Source organism: Cyphellophora attinorum (assembly GCF_001299255.1).
Source record: "Cyphellophora attinorum strain CBS 131958 chromosome Unknown Contig10, whole genome shotgun sequence".
NCBI lineage: Eukaryota > Fungi > Ascomycota > Eurotiomycetes > Chaetothyriales > Cyphellophoraceae > Cyphellophora > Cyphellophora attinorum.
This window is the reverse complement of record NW_017253238.1, coordinates 257,313-274,021: the sequence shown is the minus strand read 5'-3', so window position 1 is coordinate 274,021 and position 16,709 is coordinate 257,313. Positions and strand designations below refer to the sequence as shown.

General features: G+C 52.9%; 6 protein-coding genes across 6 annotated transcripts; 2 read left to right on the top strand and 4 right to left on the bottom strand.

Annotated features, from left to right (window-relative positions):
* Positions 1–441: 441 nt before the first annotated feature.
* Positions 442–1,238, top strand: AB675_7938 (C-factor; the record flags this gene model as incomplete). Its single annotated transcript, XM_018148344.1, has 3 exons — positions 442–516; positions 565–733; positions 778–1,238. The coding sequence occupies 3 exons, from the start codon at positions 442–444 to the stop codon at positions 1,236–1,238; spliced, it is 705 nt and encodes a 234-aa protein (XP_018001074.1).
* Positions 1,239–1,462: 224 nt separating this feature from the next.
* On the bottom strand, positions 1,463–1,897 carry AB675_7937 (uncharacterized protein; the record flags this gene model as incomplete). The annotated part of the gene is made up of 1 exon (XM_018148343.1): positions 1,463–1,897. The coding sequence occupies one exon, from the start codon at positions 1,895–1,897 to the stop codon at positions 1,463–1,465; it is 435 nt and encodes a 144-aa protein (XP_018000972.1).
* An 865-nt stretch (positions 1,898–2,762) lies between these two features.
* On the bottom strand, positions 2,763–4,716 carry AB675_7936 (Carboxypeptidase cpdS; the record flags this gene model as incomplete). The annotated part of the gene is made up of 4 exons (XM_018148342.1): positions 2,763–3,441; positions 3,607–4,134; positions 4,187–4,303; positions 4,358–4,716. 4 exons carry the CDS (start codon positions 4,714–4,716, stop codon positions 2,763–2,765), a joined length of 1,683 nt encoding a protein of 560 aa, XP_018001307.1.
* A 4,272-nt stretch (positions 4,717–8,988) lies between these two features.
* Positions 8,989–11,793, bottom strand: AB675_7935 (ER lumen protein-retaining receptor; the record flags this gene model as incomplete). Its single annotated transcript, XM_018148341.1, has 2 exons — positions 8,989–9,926; positions 10,521–11,793. The coding sequence occupies 2 exons, from the start codon at positions 11,791–11,793 to the stop codon at positions 8,989–8,991; spliced, it is 2,211 nt and encodes a 736-aa protein (XP_018001267.1).
* A 256-nt stretch (positions 11,794–12,049) lies between these two features.
* On the bottom strand, positions 12,050–13,144 carry AB675_7934 (uncharacterized protein; the record flags this gene model as incomplete). The annotated part of the gene is made up of 2 exons (XM_018148340.1): positions 12,050–12,806; positions 12,882–13,144. The coding sequence occupies 2 exons, from the start codon at positions 13,142–13,144 to the stop codon at positions 12,050–12,052; spliced, it is 1,020 nt and encodes a 339-aa protein (XP_018001216.1).
* A 387-nt stretch (positions 13,145–13,531) lies between these two features.
* Positions 13,532–15,781, top strand: AB675_7933 (putative tubulin--tyrosine ligase PBY1; the record flags this gene model as incomplete). Its single annotated transcript, XM_018148339.1, has 3 exons — positions 13,532–14,274; positions 14,325–14,384; positions 14,455–15,781. The coding sequence occupies 3 exons, from the start codon at positions 13,532–13,534 to the stop codon at positions 15,779–15,781; spliced, it is 2,130 nt and encodes a 709-aa protein (XP_018001170.1).
* Positions 15,782–16,709: the final 928 nt, after the last annotated feature.

Here is a 16,709-nt window from a genome sequence, read left to right as displayed (position 1 = left end):
CTGACAGTCGCTTCGACTCGAGCTCGATCATCAGCTCACACTGCCAACAGGCTGCAGATACGAGTTTCCCCACGAAATTGATCGATCGGCGGCCCCCAATCAGGGCGCAGGAGGCCTATATATCCGTTGACCGGGGTGGCTGGAAGGCGGGCTTCGGGAGAATGAGATCGCAATGACGTGCTCCCGACTTGACTCTGCAATAATTCCGACAAAACATTAATAATGCTAATGAAGGTCACGAGTATGAGTGCGAAGAAGGATTAAAGATGCGGGTATCGAACCATCAACTCAGACTTGACTTCGCATGACACGCGTCGCATTCAGATAAGACAACAGCAAGACGGCGCCGGCAGCGTTTCCGTGGCCACCATTACAGCTTCATTTCTTGGCGATTGTCTTAGCCGCGTCTCCGTGACAACGATTGTTCCTTGATTCATCGAGATGGCACCTACGGCGGTAGTCTCGGGCGCAAACAGCGGCATCGCGAACGCCTTCGTGACGGTACTTTTGCAGGAGGTACGGCCTTGCTTAGGGGTCGTCATCACACTCGATAACATTTAGAAGGGCTACAATGTCTTCGCGGTAGACCGAAATCAGGGAGATGCGTTGCATTCGCTTGAGAAGGCAGGCGCACACACCTCCGTCCTCGATGTGACTTCACAGGAGTCCATCACCGCCTTCAAGACTTCCCAACTCAAGGACGAGCCACTTGACTTACTCTTGAACATTGCCGGTAAGTTCAGCGCTTCATCCATTCCTACAATGCTGAACAGAAAGGCGTGGCTTCCGGAAGTGAGGTCGACTCACTCGAGAAGAGCACCCTCGACATCTTCGAAAAGACCTTCGCGGTCAACACCTATGGTCCCTTCTTCCTCACCCAGGCGCTGCTGCCGAATCTACAAGCTGCTTCCAAAGCCAAGATCGGCATTGTATCGTCGAGAGTTGGCTCAATTGGCGACAACAGCAGTGGCGGGCATTACGCCTATCGATCTTCGAAGGCAGCCGTCAACAGCATCGGCAAGTCTCTCGCCATGAATCTGAAAGACCAGGGCATTACAGTCTTGTTGCTACACCCCGGATATGTGCAGAGCAACCTGCTGCCCAATGCAAAGATGCCACCTGATACGGTTCAGCCCAAAGAGGCGGCCGAGAAGCTCTGGCGCAATGTTGTCAAGGTCAAAGACATTGAGCAGACGGGCACTTTCTGGCACAGGGAGGGCTTTGAACTGCCTTGGTGATTGGGGAATGGATCGAGCGTCGCCTGACGGCTTTGCCTCAGAACTGATGATACATGACCTCCATGATCCTTCGCCTCGTCATTGGTGGCTGTGTCCTTTCCGAAAGAGATGTCGGCAACGCCTGCCCAAATGTCATACAATTTATTCCTGTGCCACGGAGCCCATCACGCTGCGGACCACGCAGCCTGCTCCAGCCTCTAAGCACCATCTCCGCTTATGCCAGTCTACCTGGTTGTCCTTTCTGCGCTACCGCCACCAGTGTTGGTGCCTCGACCTGTTCCCTTGCCATCCTTGTTCTTGTTCTTGTCCTTATTCTTATGCTTCTTATCCTTGTCCTTCTTGTCCTTATCCTTGTCGTGCTTGTGCTTCTTGTCCTTGTCCTTCTTAGTCTGCCCTCCTTGGGCCGTATTCTCAGCACTGGTAGCACCTGCTGCAGCATCCTCCGTGGTGGAAGCAGCAGTTGTGTCAGAGGACACTTCCCGAGCTTCAATGTTGGCAGAGCGGACGATAGGCACATCGAGAGGGCGTCTGGCCAGAGACGTAAAGCCGCCGAGATGTCGCTTTTCGATCGAAGCAGACCCCCGAGTTGGTTCGCAATTAATGAGTGTGGTGCCGGCCACCAGGGCAAGGGCGAATGCTTTAGCGAGACTGAAATACATGATTGGAAAGACAGAGACTGAATTAGACTGGCCGGCAGCGATGAAGTGAAGATTCGTGGGCGATAGAAGTTGGAAGATGAGAAATGGGCGTGCTCTCACCACGCCAGCTCAACGTATACCGAGCAAGTCTTATATACTTGAATGCACTGCCTTTTCGAGCTATCGTCGTCGTCATTCAACTATCGGATTTGTGTCTGTCCTGGCGGTCGAAACACAGTGGCCGCAACAACTCACACCTCCTCAGCCCGCAGCTGCGTGCTACTCCTTGCTCTTTCAGACCCATATGATGCCCCTCACCGCTCCTCCAGAAACCTTCTTGGACCACATCACCACAAAGCCCTCCCAGGAGAGGAAGCCTCGCCAAGAACGAAACGGGCGCCGAAAAAGGCTGAAACACGAGCTGTCAGAACACCACGAACAACTCAACTTAAGCCCCCCTTCCTCCTTTCCAACGCATATCTCGCAGCCAGTCGTCTCGAATGTTACTTTTATCGTGCATAGCGTCTCAGAAGAAGCATCATCAAGCAATCGCCATGAGAAGCTTGACGAAGCTTGACTACGGGAGTGTTTCGCGATGATCACGTATGTGTGCCTGCGTTCGTCTCAGAAGTGTGGATTGCCCTTGCTGGTGCAGGTCACGCCTTGAGCAGACTCGGCCGGCCTCAGTAGTCTACGCGCGCCTATATCAACTCAGTGTGACCCCGGTATGAAGCACTTGACAAGATGCGGTTACATCTTAAGGCTGAAGAAAACTCTGATACTAGGAAGACTAGTCATTAACGTTAAGGATACCTATAACTCGTGTCCTTCTAAGGATGCACTGTCATGTTCTAGGCATACCACGTCAGCTGCACCAGTGTTTGACTTACAGCTCCCTCTTCATCGTCAAGGTCGCATTGTTGCCAAGATCACCTTGATCTTCCTGCGTCGAGAAGTTGCTGACTTCGTCCAAGCTCTTGATCCTTCCCAGCAACAACTCCAAGACTCTGTATCCCGAGCCCGCTGAGTAGCCAGGTAGCTCGTGACCTGCCAGCTGCACCTCATAGTAGGTCAGCCCTCTTTCGGCGCCCCATTGGCCAACCACGCCAGCCTCTGAGAGACGGCCGCCGTTGGTCTCATCGTGGTATGGCGTGTAGAAAGTCTTGTCTTGTGGGTACGACTGGAAGCCCTGCGCTCCGTTCCATGTCGCATTCTGAAGGGCGAACAAGGTGCCATTGGGCGCCAGAAGGAAGTCCAGTCGGCCTACACCGATGATGGTGTTATTGGTGTACTCAATTACACGCTGTAGAACCTCGTTTTGAGCAGGCGCAAGCGACCTATCGCTAAGCGACTGGTTGTCGCTTGGCCCACCGAACACGTTCACTGGCGTACACTGGTACCAATCGACATGTGGCGCGTTGATGGCGTCCTGCACGTCTGTGCGGTTGAAATACACCTGGGCGCCGGGCGGGCTGTAGTCGCCTGTGTTGACGATGCCGAGCTGACTGTATGGGTGTGGGCACATGTCGGTGATGTGGTATATATTGAAGCACGGATTGGCTAACCTGGAGATCTGATTAGCCTTGTTCCGGGAAAAGGGCGTATGCTCGAAGGCAGGATGGCTAGGTTAACGAGGGCAACTACTCTGTCATCCCGAGACATATGCCCGGGCAATCTTCAAAGTAACGTTTGTTTCTTGATACAAGTTTGACCATGGGAATGCAACTTACAGAGCTGCGTAGTAGGCGTAGTCGAAGATATCGCAAGTGTAGTTGCTATTGGGGTCCGTGTCCGCATACGGATCTGGAAGCACTGGGAAAGCGCCAGACGGTGGTGGAAAGGTGAAGTACTCGTTGAGATACGAGGAGTAGTTACAATACTCGTGTGTCCATCGGAGGGCGTCCAAGTAGCTCTGGTTAATGTTCATGAGGTTGTTCCAGTACTCGATGTAAGGATAGATGACCACCTGCTGCTGGATCGTACCATCACCGATGATAGGGTCGTTGATTGCCACGCCTCCGAGCTTGTAGTACTTGTCGTCTGCGGCAGTGATGAAGGCGTCCGCGACGTATGGCACATAGTAGCCGGCATAGCTTTCACCCGTGATGTAGGTTGTGACGCCATCAAGTGCAAAAGCATCCACGAAATTTTGGTAGAAGCCGATGAATTCGAGTCCCAGTTCGACCTCGTTCGTGATGTTGGGCGTGCCCTGCGTGTAGCCGACTCCGATCGGCTGCTCGACGAATAGCATGTTCGTCCTGTCGTTATCAGCTTGCCTATTGGCGGTACGGGTCTCTCCTCGCGACTTACAAGTTCGACCAGCTGTACGTGTTTGGTGTTGGCGCAAGGGTCCCTTCCTGCCACAAGAACGGGCCATTCTCGGTGAGCAGCCCACTAAGCGAAGAGCAGCCAGGGCCACCGTTGAACCTGTTGTCACACTTAGCACAAGCAATTGCAAATTCACAGCCGACATCCGCTTACCAAATGGTCACCTCGTTTCCAGCATCTGGATTTGTGGTAGGGAAGAACCAGAAAAACAGCTGCCTTGAGTCGTTCGCGGCCTGCGAGACTGGCAGAAGCCCGGCATACGACTCGCCGATGTCGAAGTCGACCTCTGGGATACCAGTGCCGTTGACGACAAACTTCTGTGTGTTACTGTTCAGGAATTTCGAGTCTCTCTTCTCCAGATTCGATCGCTCTGGCATCGCTGGATGGCGGATCTGGTCATACCGACGTGGGTGCTCGATGTTGAATGCATTGATGGCCGCTTTGTTGAAGGCAGCCTGTGCCAGCGGTGCGATGGCCAGCAGAGCGCCAGCCAATGATGCGCGTAACAGCATGACTGGAGATGTTGCAGCAAAGCGGTTGTGGAAAATTCAAAGGCAGGTAGTCGATTGCCTGAGGCGCAGAACGCAACAGAGATCAAGTGGAGTTGAAGGGAAGGATGTTCTGAGCTCAGAGGAAAGGTGCTCTGAGCTTAGGAGGAGGGTGTTTTGAGCTCAGGTGAAGGTTGTCCTGAGCTGAGGGCAACGCTGTTGTAAGCTGAAGCTCACAGGAACGATCTCATACGGAAGAGATAGCTCCTCAAGCATGAACGCTGCTTCCATCCTGGGGCACCTGCTTTCTTATGGCTTCCACCATTCGCGACTTCCATGACTCTCACAGATTTTCCGGCATGTACCTGCAGCTTCGGGCGAATATCCGTCAGTGGCACGCGACTTACGAAGTACATCATTGGGACGTCGATCAGCATCGAGGTACAGAGTTGCCCATCTCCGCAGCGGATCGTGGCGAAATGCATGGTACCTGGGACCGCCATTGGTTCTTCCTGGCAGGAACGAGGTCGTCGTAATGTCGTAGACATTTAGCGGAGTGCGCGGAGGTACGCGATAGGGTTGCGCTGGCCTTTCGCAACGAATCGTACATGCTCGCGAAGACAGATAAGAGTTCAGTAAAGCTTTGCGATCAAGCTACAGCCGGGATGCTTGTTGGTGACGTGAAGTACTCATGATCACGCCTTCTAGCGTCACATCGTTCAAAGTCGTGGTCGACGGAGCTTCCTCATAGAGCTTGGTAACAAACAAGCTCTGCAAGTCGAGCAAGTCTAACATAGGTTTTGTCGGAGATCGCTGCCAGGAACAGAACCAGGTTTTCGAAGCTGATAGGTTTCGCCTATCAGACTTCGTACTCAACGGCTTTGGTGGGGGTCTGCATGTGGGTGGGCGCATTGGAAAGGCAGCCGAGGCTCAGCACCCAAGGTCTCGCTTGATCGCATCAGTTTACTACCTGCCAGTTGCCACTATCGGTGCTTCTCCAAAAGCAAAACCTGGAAGACAGAAACCTTCGACAAGCTGAGGCCCGCTCTATCATCTTGAAGTCAACTGCATTTCATCTCCGCGTCGGAAATGGCATTGTTGGTAGCAAAAGGACGTTTCACGAGATCTTTGGTCAGGCACTCCCGCACACGAAATTGCTTCTAGAACGTGCCCTAGCCAATCGGAGCAGTGACGCACCACAAGCCATGCGAGGCGACACGAGGGTCGACGGGATTGGTAGAATAGAAAGATGTCGTCAATCCTAATGATGTGTAGGTGGCAGGTGCAATAGCAACGCAAGGCGACAAGGAAGCCACCTGTCGATGTATGCTTTATCGATGCCTTTACAGAACTTGAGGTTGACTCGAAGCTTGGTGTCATGAAGTAGTGGTTCCCTGTACTGGGGAGTTGCCTTCGACGCTTTTCATTCAACGAACAATTCTGGCGCTCTTAACGAAAACAGGTCTTCTGGGTACTGTTATACATAAAACCCTACCTAGGTACAGATTCCGCTCTGCCCTAATATGCTGAATGCCCTAGAGCCAGAAATATTACTAGATCGGTATCCATGCCCGCCAAACGTTGTATCGTGAGTCGTAATGCAATCTCGTGCCCCACAACAAGACTACCGGTCGTGATTAAGAAGAGAATCTACCGAGCAGCGATCGCTGTTAGAAACCACTGACGTCGAAGTGTTGCTGACACCAGCTGGGGACGGCATCAGCCAAGCGCTAGTAGCACCGCCGCAATTTGTCAGATCCACCGATGACCACCGAGAAGAATGGCTTTGCCAGCTACTGCCATCAGTAAGCGTTGGACTGGGCGTTAGACATGCCGGACTGGCTGTGGATGGTGTTGACGAAAGCGTAGCTGATAAGGGGGGTAGCGTAAAGGCACTCGATGCACTGCTGCTTGATACAGGAGGAGTAAATTGGTGTGAGGTTGTTGGTGTAGGGGGAGTGATGAAAGCGACCAAGTCGTCTCTCCGGGGAGCCTTAGCCTTCTTCGTGAGGTCAAGTGGTGGTGGCGTTGTTGCGCAGCGTTGCCGTAGCGGTATGGGCACGGAGATACTCCGTTGGTATCTCACTTGGTCGAGCCAACTGTTGAAATCAGAGGTGACATGTTCGATCGAAGGTGGCGATGCTGTTCGTCGTGGAAACGGCACCTGTCCGACACTTGGTGAGTAGGCCGAGCTGATGGTGGTCACAGATTGAGATCTAGCGAAATGCTGGTCGATAGTCTGCTGCGGCCGAACGACGACGAGCTGATGATAGTGTAGCCGACAGGCCAGCTCAGTCTTGTGAAGACGGTCCGCAATTTGTCGATACGCGGTTCTGTGTGAGCGAGCCTCGACAAGGTATGTTTCCTTCTCTTGGTCAGAACAGATCAACGGGTTGGACTGCCGATGCTTACCTCCTCACTTGTCCAAGACTTTGCTTTGGGGCCTCTGCGAGATTTCGCTACCTTGTAGGTGGCGACAGGCTTCTTCACCTTCCATGAAGATCTGGTGCTATAGCAGGAAGGAAAAGGCGCAAAGATGTCAGACATGCTACAAGTTTGTAGGCTTCGAAGCTGATGCGCGAATATCGATGTGTCGGCCTGTGAAGTTGGTCCCGTGCCTGTCGTTAAGTGCGGCTGGCATGGACGTGTATTTGTGGGACGCCTTGCTCCACGAACATAGTATGCAATCTGCCTTGTTGAGAACAATGACGCTACTTCCTTCATGCCCCCTGATGGCCGGTGAAGCTTATCTCAATTGTTGCTCCACTTGGGACTGCTTTCAGGCGACTCATCATGATGGCTCTAGGTCGGCAGAGGTCTTGCTTTCGGCCATAGCATCTTCGAACAGTAGTTCTGTGCATATTAACCGCGCGATGGGGCATTGTTCGAGGAAGCCTCGTGCCAGCTGTCTGTTCCCACGAGGGCAACATCCAATGATGCAGTATGGACCCGATTGTTGTTTTTACCACGTGGCAGAAGTACTGAGTATAGTAACAATGCCTTGACTTGCCGATGTGTTCGTCGACCCAGACGCCCGGTAGGGACATGCAGCGATGCGCTTGAGATGTGACCAGACTTCAATGCTATTTTTGACTCACATTGATGCACAGCCGACTGGTGCGCAAAGACGAACGTGCCAAAAGCGCTTCGACAATGTTCTAAAAGAAGGAACATTGACGTTGACGCGCCAATATCGCCTTGTCTGTTCTCGAAAAGAGGCTGGTCGGCGTCATTTCGATGATGTCGAAGGCCGCCCACTGGTACAGAAGATTGGATACTCCCAGCTGTGTCCAGTATTGCTGCATGGCATCCATGCAGGAAGCAGGCGATGTCCAAAAATATCTGGCGGCAAGTGCCTAGCCGATCCGCTACCTTGAGACCTCCCGCATAGTTGAAGCAAGAATAGTAACAAGAATGCAACTGCACAGATCCAAGCAAAAGGAGGAGAAGAAATGAGATGAAGGAGGCGAACGCAGTATGTTGTCGGGCTGAGTGAGGTTGTTAGTTTCATGAAGAGGCCTTGATGCCAAGGCTGGAGACGCCTGCATGGGCAAGCGTTGCCTCATTGGCCCTCAGTAGTCGCTGACATGCAACAAACATGCAGCCGCTTTTCTGCAGCGCGTACAAAGGCCTCCCGACCACCCAGAGAAGTGGTCGCTTCGTCTGGCGCCTGTATCAAATTATGATTGACTTTTCGGCGGCACAGCTGTTGTCGCACCATGCTGCATGGGGCTGGTATGAGCCTCAATGCATGCATTGGGCTCTCTGAACGATCTTCTTTCAACGACACGAATGTGCTCGTCACTTGTGTAGACGCTCTCTCGAAATAGAACTCGTTCTGCACAATTGTAGGACGACAAAAGACACGGCCGAAGCGGCAAAAGTACGAAAATAGATCCAGCTGGCGCTGCGGACACGAATGTCTGCTGCTTCGATATGACATCTGCACTTAAGGACCCAGTTCTAGTAGCCGGGACCTGAGGAAAGTCTGGAAGCAGCTCATAGCCCGTGTCATCGGTTGACCGTGATGGTGTGATGGCCTCCCGCAAGGAGAATCTGTTCATGCCAGCAGTCGTGAAAGGGCCAGACCTTGTCGTGTTATGTCTCGCACCGCCGAGCTAAATTGTCTGAGATGCAGTAGCAAGACGAGGCCTGATGATTGAAAGTGATGTGCATACTGGCCAAGAGCCGCTATTCGTGACAGGACAATACCGTTTCAGATGCTTCCTTCGACCTTCGAATGCGTCAGAAAGGACGGGGTCCAGCCAATTGACGTCCATCTCCAGCGCAACCAGATCAGTTGTGAACATCGCTTTCGTCTCGCCATTCAGCGTCACTATTCAAGACCTTGCTCCCTGGTCCGTCCAACTGCGGTGCATCGTCGTCATTGTCGTCGAAGAAAATATCCTCATCCTCCTCTGCCAGCATACCCGCCGACTCGGCCGCGGTCCCCGTCCCTGTTGGCTTCTTCGTCTTGTGATGATCGTGCAACGTGTCGTCCGCGGATATGCTGACTCCCCTCGCTCCCCATCGATTGTTTGCCGCTCTCGGGCCATCTCCAGGCTCAGTCTGCGCCTCCGGATCCTCCTCCACCGAATCTCTCTGACCCGCCGTCCTATCCAACGCCCTATGCACCAAGAAGCCCTTCCTCAGATCATCCGAGTCCACCACTCCACCTCCCCTCAACTTGACCCGCTGCCTCGTCCAATATACCCACGCAAAGTCCAGGTACAGCGCCGTCTGCAAGATCCCAAAAATGACAGGTATCGCCTCTGGCTTATTCTTCGTAAACATCCTCCATATCCAATTCACCAAATACAGCAACCGATAACTCCCCAGCGCAATCAGATACCCCGAATCGATTACCGTCGGCACCGTCGTCTGTCTCAACAGCAACAGCTGCGGCAGCACGCACACAGACTCTAGAATCAAGCTGAACGCCCACAGAAACTCCGTTGGTCGAAAGATGCTGTGCTTATCCAATATCAGCCCCACGACCGGTGTAGCAACGAGCGATCCAAGCAGAGCGTATGCGCCAAGTTTCCAAGCCTTCTCTCGCTCACGCGTGCGCGCAAAGACGCGCAGCATGATGTAGATGATGTACAACGAGGTCCAAATGTAGAAGTTCTTGAAGAAGAAGTTCCATATTGAGACCGCGGGACTAACCCAGAAGAGGTCGAGGTATCGGGCAAAGAAGACGAGGACGTAGAGGAGCTGGGTGAGGAGGGAAACACCTGCAGGCACTCAGTCAGTATGTGGGCTTCATGTCTCATCAAGGGGAGCTACACATGCCTTCGGCGCTATGATTCCAGTGAATCGCCCATATTAGTATACATTTCGAGGCGGCATGACATAAGTCGGCGAGGATCCGAAAGACGTTATACATGGCGGCTTATAACGCGTCGAGCAGACTAGTCATCACTCTGACAGGTGAGCGTCCCGAAGGATGCAATCTTGACGATCCGTGAGAACAGACGGGCGAGGAGAGGGAGGTTAAAGTGTAGCCTGCACATCCACGTGCCGACCGCGTGTTCGTCTCAGATCCGGGGCTGGCCTCGGCTTAATTGCCCGATCAGGAGGGCACGATATGAGTTGCTATTCCCTTGATTGAAGGGGGAGACTACGGCATGTTTTATCATGTTGATGGAGCAGTCGACGCTGTCTGCCGACCTTAACGTCGCCATATCGTCAGCCTCTGCCACTTCTCCGCCTCACCAGGCCAGAGCCTGAAGCCCGGCTGCCCCTCGCTGCACTTTCGCTCATCGTTCCTATGCCAGAGTCTGAGAAGCGCCCACTACTTGTGGCTTGACCACGGTCTCTACTCGTACCACGTCCGACTTCTGGTCCGATGTCATCATCATCCTCGTCGTCTGCTGTCTCGCCTTGCGCAAGTTCCTCTGCCTGGTCTGCTGGGCCTCCACCTTCCTCAAGGCCACCCTCGTTGGGTGTAGCTGAGCGACCTCTCCCATTGCCAGCAAATTGTGCAGGCCAGTCTTCGTTTGCGTCTGTCTTGATGTCTGAACCTGGAGCGGCTTCCATCCCAAGATTTGGCTGGGCTTCCTGGTCATCCTCAATCTTGATTTTCGTTCCTAGCTGGCCTTGGTTCTCATGCTTGATGAGAAGATCTTCTGAGCCCGACATAATGGACGATCCGTATAATGCCCAGACCAGACCCATACTGATAATACTCGTAGTATAGAATGCCAGGCTGAAGATGACGAAGCTGAGAACGCGATAGTGGTAGATGATATATCGTAGGCCACTGAATTGGGCAGCAAAGGTGATGCTGGCGCTGTAGATCTGCACCTGTCTTCGTGCAAGAGGCGCATCTATCGACGCAGGCATAGTGACACCGCCCACACTGAGGAGCGCACCAGAGTCTGCTATCCCAGTGCTACCACCACTTGGTGCGATCTCGACGCGTAGAGCGATGGGTACGTTGCTGGATCCTCGATTGAATACCGCCGCTTCCCACAGTTTGACTTTGACATTGTCGCTATCAAGGTCCTTGAAGCCAAGCAGATATAATGGCGCAAAGACTGCATCTCTTGCGAAGCTAAGTGATCGACTGCGATACCGTAGCATGCTCGGTCTCCGAGAGTGCTGTAGTACTGTGTGGCCCTCGCCTCCCAGAGTTGTCATGTTTCCCAGAAGCTGCTTCAGCGTCTCGGGCGGTTGAGCTAGAGCACTAAATGCTCCTAGAAGCCGGACATCGACCATGAACACGCCTCCATCGAGGTTCGTAGGTGTACGAGGTATAGACAGATCGACGGTGACTGCATATGCTTGCTGACTTATCAGTGTACCTGACGGAACATCTGCGATCGCGTAGGGCACATTGCCTGCCGCGTGTACGCCATACTGGAAGTATAGAGGTATGGAAAGACTAATTGGTGGTATGTAGTTCCAGTAGAATATGAGGAATGCAGTGGTCGATATGGCGAAGAGCAGAGAAGAGACGAGGAAGAAGAGAACTGCAGAGATCGAGACACGCAAGAAGGTGGGTGACGAGATGAAGTCGAGAAGGGGCTGTACTGCTGAAAGCACAAGATTTCGTAGCCGGCGAACGAGGCCTGGTTGGGGCTCTACAGGATCGTCCATCATGATGTGTTTTGCGCCTCAAGGCGCTTGTGGATGCGAGAGGGTCCTCAAAGACATCATGAGCAGAGCGTGCGCCCGTGGAATCAAGGTCGCTACTACTGGCATAGCAGAAAATGTTGCGGAGGAAAGAGCGCGGTAGCATGTGCAAGCGGCGCGTTGGGAATGAGAGCAGCTACGTCATTGGTTGATCGGCGCTCGACCAGTTTCACTGCCTGATATCATCTTGTTGCATTTAATTATGTGATCTGAAGCCAGCTTAGGGCGCCTGCTTCCCTCCGTCTTCATCACCTACTCCTCCAGCACCACCGCCGAATCTCGCCTGTGCCAACGCTCTCAAACCCTCCATGGTCTTCGCCTCTTTCTTTCTAAGAACATCCAATTTCTCTTCCCGCTCAGCCCTCCTTGCCCTCGCCATCTCCTCCCTCCTCAACTCCCTCTCATTTTTCTTTCTCTCATTCTCTCGCTTCATTTTCTTCAGCTGCCCCAGACTATCTGCGTCGCCCATGACATCGTCGTCTGGCAGGTCTGCATCTCCTGCCTCGTGTGCGGCCTGAGCGAATGAACGATTCGAGGCTGCGGCCTCTTTGCGCTTCTCGAGCTGTCTTTCGCGCGTGCCGGATTCGGCTCGAGGAACAAGTTCATCGAGGCGCTGAGTCTGGAGCTTGCGTTCGGTCTTGCGGTCACTTCTGAAGGCATCGCGAGAGGCTTGCCGAGAGGCGGCGGCCGACTCGGCAGCTTCCTCGCGCAGGGCGACAAGATCAGAAGGACGTGGTATCGAGGGCCCAGTTGTCAGCTGTCCAAGCTGACCATTCGCGCTCTTCTTAGATGCAACAAGGTCAGCAGGCAAGTCAGGGCCATAGTCATCGTCCTCGTCCTCCTCGTCGTTGCCTGGTCTGTGGCTGTTGTAGGGCTGAACCGAAGACGGCGACCGCCGTTGTGTAGAAGCAGCAGAAGTGACGGCCTTCGTGAGAGTCTGTGGATCGTACCAGCCCTCAGCTAGTTCTCCACGATTCCTACGATGTCAGCATGCATAACTCAGTGTGGTCTCCGGCAATAAAAGAGGCGGTACATGGAAGGTGACTACATACCATTTGTGAATGAAGCTCTTCCACCGGCCTTTGATCTCGCGCTCATCTAGCTCATCGATATCCTTGTGTTTCTGTATGTCCAGATACAACGTGAACATCGGTCTATGGGCTTCGAGATCGTGTTTGTTCAAAGTGCGTGCTCCGAATGGTAGTGCTTTCACAATATCTGCTCGATGCGAGTCCGGCGAGTGTCTTCGTTGTCGTTTGCGGTCCCGCTCGCGATCTGGAGACCTTGGCCGTGACACTTCATCATGGCCGGCCATGTTCGGCACGACCGGTGCAACGCTTAACTAGTACGCTGTAGGACTTCGTTGTCAATGAAGCGCATCTGAACTCCAAATATGGGATACTCGCCACGCCGGATGACATAGCCGAAATTCCTTGACGCCGATCTCCAGCTGTCTCCGATCAATTATATCCTCGTCACTTCAACATTCTTGGTAGCTTTCTTCATTTTGGTCATTCTTTCTATTTCACAAGATTAGACATAGAAATAGACCCACTCGTTCATTCGGCAACATGCACATATTAGTCACTAATGATGACGGGCCACCTTCATACCAATCCTCGCCATATGTACAATCTCTGGTTTTAGGATTACAAGCTTCGGGCCATCAATGTTCAGTCATTCTGCCGGACGGCCAACGTTCATGGATCGGCAAGGCGCATATGGTGGGCCAGACTCTGACGCCAAAGTACTATCGACCTGGCACCCTGCTCAAGGACGACGGGACTCTGTCAGATCAGCCTTCAACGACGGACAAGACGAATGGGTCTTGGTAGATGGGACACCTGCCAGCTGCACGCAACTCGGTCTTCATCATGTCTTTCGTGATCGTGGACCTATCGATCTAGTTGTCAGTGGACCAAACTATGGCCGAAACACTACGGCGTTGTTTGCGTTGTCCAGCGGTACGCTAGGTGCCGCCCTGGAAGGCGCAGTGAACGGGTACAGAAGTATCGCCTTGTCCTTTGCATTCGACTCGCAAGACCACGACATTGACATCATCACGGAGGCGGCAAAGCTCAGCGTTCGTTTGGTCGAGAAGTTTGCCCGCGAGTGGGCTGAGGATGTCCACGTATACAGCATCAATGTACCAGTCCGGAAAGGAGTATCCAACAACAAAATTCTCTACACAGAGATGATCCAGAACAAATGGAGCAGTGGTTCATCATACAGAGAAGTCCCTGCCGGCGAGTCAGACGCGGCTGCCAATGCTGAAGAACGCAAAATTCGCGAAAATGAGCACACCAACGGTGACTCGAACGCAACTGCCAAGAATAGCCCTAAGCATCGCACATTCAAGTGGGCACCACACTTTCAGGACGTCAAAATTTCTGTAGAGAACGCTGGTTCTGGCGATGGCTACGAGGTTAGCCAGGGTAATGTCAGGTATGTATCGTCAGCAGAGTTGTGGAGGTGGATCTTACTGATGTCGACAGTGTCACACCTTTGAGAGCAAATTTCTGGCCACTTCCTCAGTACAAAGGCGAAATCAAGCTGTGAGTAAGTGTATAGGACATATGTCTTTTCTACGGTGGATCAAGGCGGTGTCTGATGCCTTGATGACAGGAACTCTTCCGTCGACATGATGGATGACAGCGTGCACCGAGCTCAACGGACGCTATCAGCCGTCATAGACTACCCGGACAGCTATGTCCAACCGCTGATTGAGTCTGCATTGCAGCAAATTGCCAATCTGCAGACTGAACGAATGACTTCTCTTTCGTTCCTGGCGACGCCAACAAGCCCTGTACTTCAGATCAGAGCGTATGAAGATATCGATTTCGAGCACGCACTCGCGAATCCTTCCACTTCATTAGTCTGTGCTTATGCGATTCGCAAAGCACTCATCCGAAAGCACTATCTGTCGAATACGGTCTCTACGTGGCTGGTCAAACATCCAGCCAGTTTGCTTGCTTCCTCCTTCAAAGCGTGCACACATTTCGAGCTTGACTACGCAGAATTTCTTGACGAAGCACTCGTTGATGCATGGGATCTCAACGAAAGCATGGCTCGTAATGCCGACAACCCGTCCGTCGAGAGCCACGAGTGGTGGATACTGAAGCCAGGCATGAGCGATGGCGGTAACGGTATTCGCTTGTTCTGCAGTCTGCAGCAGTTGCAAGAGATCTTCGAAGGATGGGAAGAAGACGAGCCAGATGAAGATGAAGATGAAGATGAGGCTGTAGAAAAGGCCAATCAGCCGTTCACTTCAGATGGTGACACAACGGATGGTCCTGGTGGTGCAATGACGTCTCAGCTGCGACATTTCATTGCCCAGCCATACATCCAGGATCCTCTCATCTTCCGAAGCTATGGCCAACGGAAGTTCCACATTCGCACCTATGTTGTTGCAGTGGGCGCACTCCGGATCTATGTCTACAAGGAGATGCTTGCCCTGTTTGCCTCAACACCATACGTGCCACCATCAGCAGACACACAATCACTCGAGCTCGCAGGGCACCTCACGAACACGTGCTTCCAGCATGAATCGACGAAAGATGATTCGGTGCATCGATTCTGGGAACTGCACACCGAGCGGACTGATAATTGGCAAGAAAAGATCTTTGCAGATATCTGCGCCATCACTGGTGAAGTATTCGAGGCTGCAGCACGGGAGCAGATGGTCCACTTTCAGACACTGCCCAATGCTTTCGAGGTCTTCGGCGTGGACTTTCTGGTCGACAGCAACCTGAATGTCTGGCTCCTTGAGTTGAATGCCTATCCTGACTTCAAGCAGACTGGCAAAGACCTCCAGGATGTTGTCATTGGAGGCCTGTTTCGGCAGGTCCTTCAAGTAGCAGTGCAGCCATTCTTCACTCATTCGCAAGAAGCAACGCACCCGGGCACCGAAAGACTGCCACTCGTTCGCAGTGTCGACCTTGGCCGGCGATGAGATTGTCTTGGAGAGCAGTTCGATGCACGTGTGCCTGGACGTACGGCCCAAACGCTCGCCACGTCTGATGTTTGCTTTGCGCAACTCTATCGGACCAAATGAGATTGCTGTTCTGTCGTACAGCGAGGTTGTTTGATGTCACAGAAAGCTTTCGAGAGCTGTTCGGTCTAGTGAGGAAGATCTCTGCCTTCATGGCGAATGCTGCGTCGAATCGGCACTTGAGAACTGAGGAAGGCAAGTCAATTGACCGAGCACGCCCACCCTAGTGGCCTCTGATGCGCAATCACTACCTGGAGATACTCCACGGAGGCGCATCAATCGCTTGTTTGGTCTCCTTTAAGAATGGATTGGATCATGAGGACAACAAATTATTCTGGGATAATCAGGCAACAAAGGACTTTTGCGGTGTGGATCATCCACCCAACGCTTCATATGGCCTGGTCGCCGTAGGGCGCAGGAGAGGATGACTTCTAGACAACGCCAAGCCCGCTGCCTGGCAATTGCGTCAAGTAACCCAGCAGACCGGTCAGCACCTCCAGAGGACGCCTTATGGACAACTAAGCCAATTCGCAAGAGCATACTGACAAGGCAGAGTCAGGCAATTCTTACAGCTTGGTGGCGCCTTCCAACATTGGTGTAGCCATTTAGTTGTTGCCACCGAACTTTGGGCAGTCACAACTATCACTTACTCACTATGGCAGGCGCATAGCCGCATCCGAGCCCCAACTTCAATCGTCCCGTACTTAATCAACGACAAGCTTGCACGTCTTCGCAAGTATCGGAGAAGCGTTCAGGGCCCTGCCTGAGCTGCTTTTGCTTTGATTCGGTTTGCCGAAAGTTGAATCGCGGTCCAGGGGAGCCTGAAGTAACGGCCCTCTGAAAGTCAACTGACGATTACCAGAAGCTCAGGTGAGCAAACGCTCAAGTG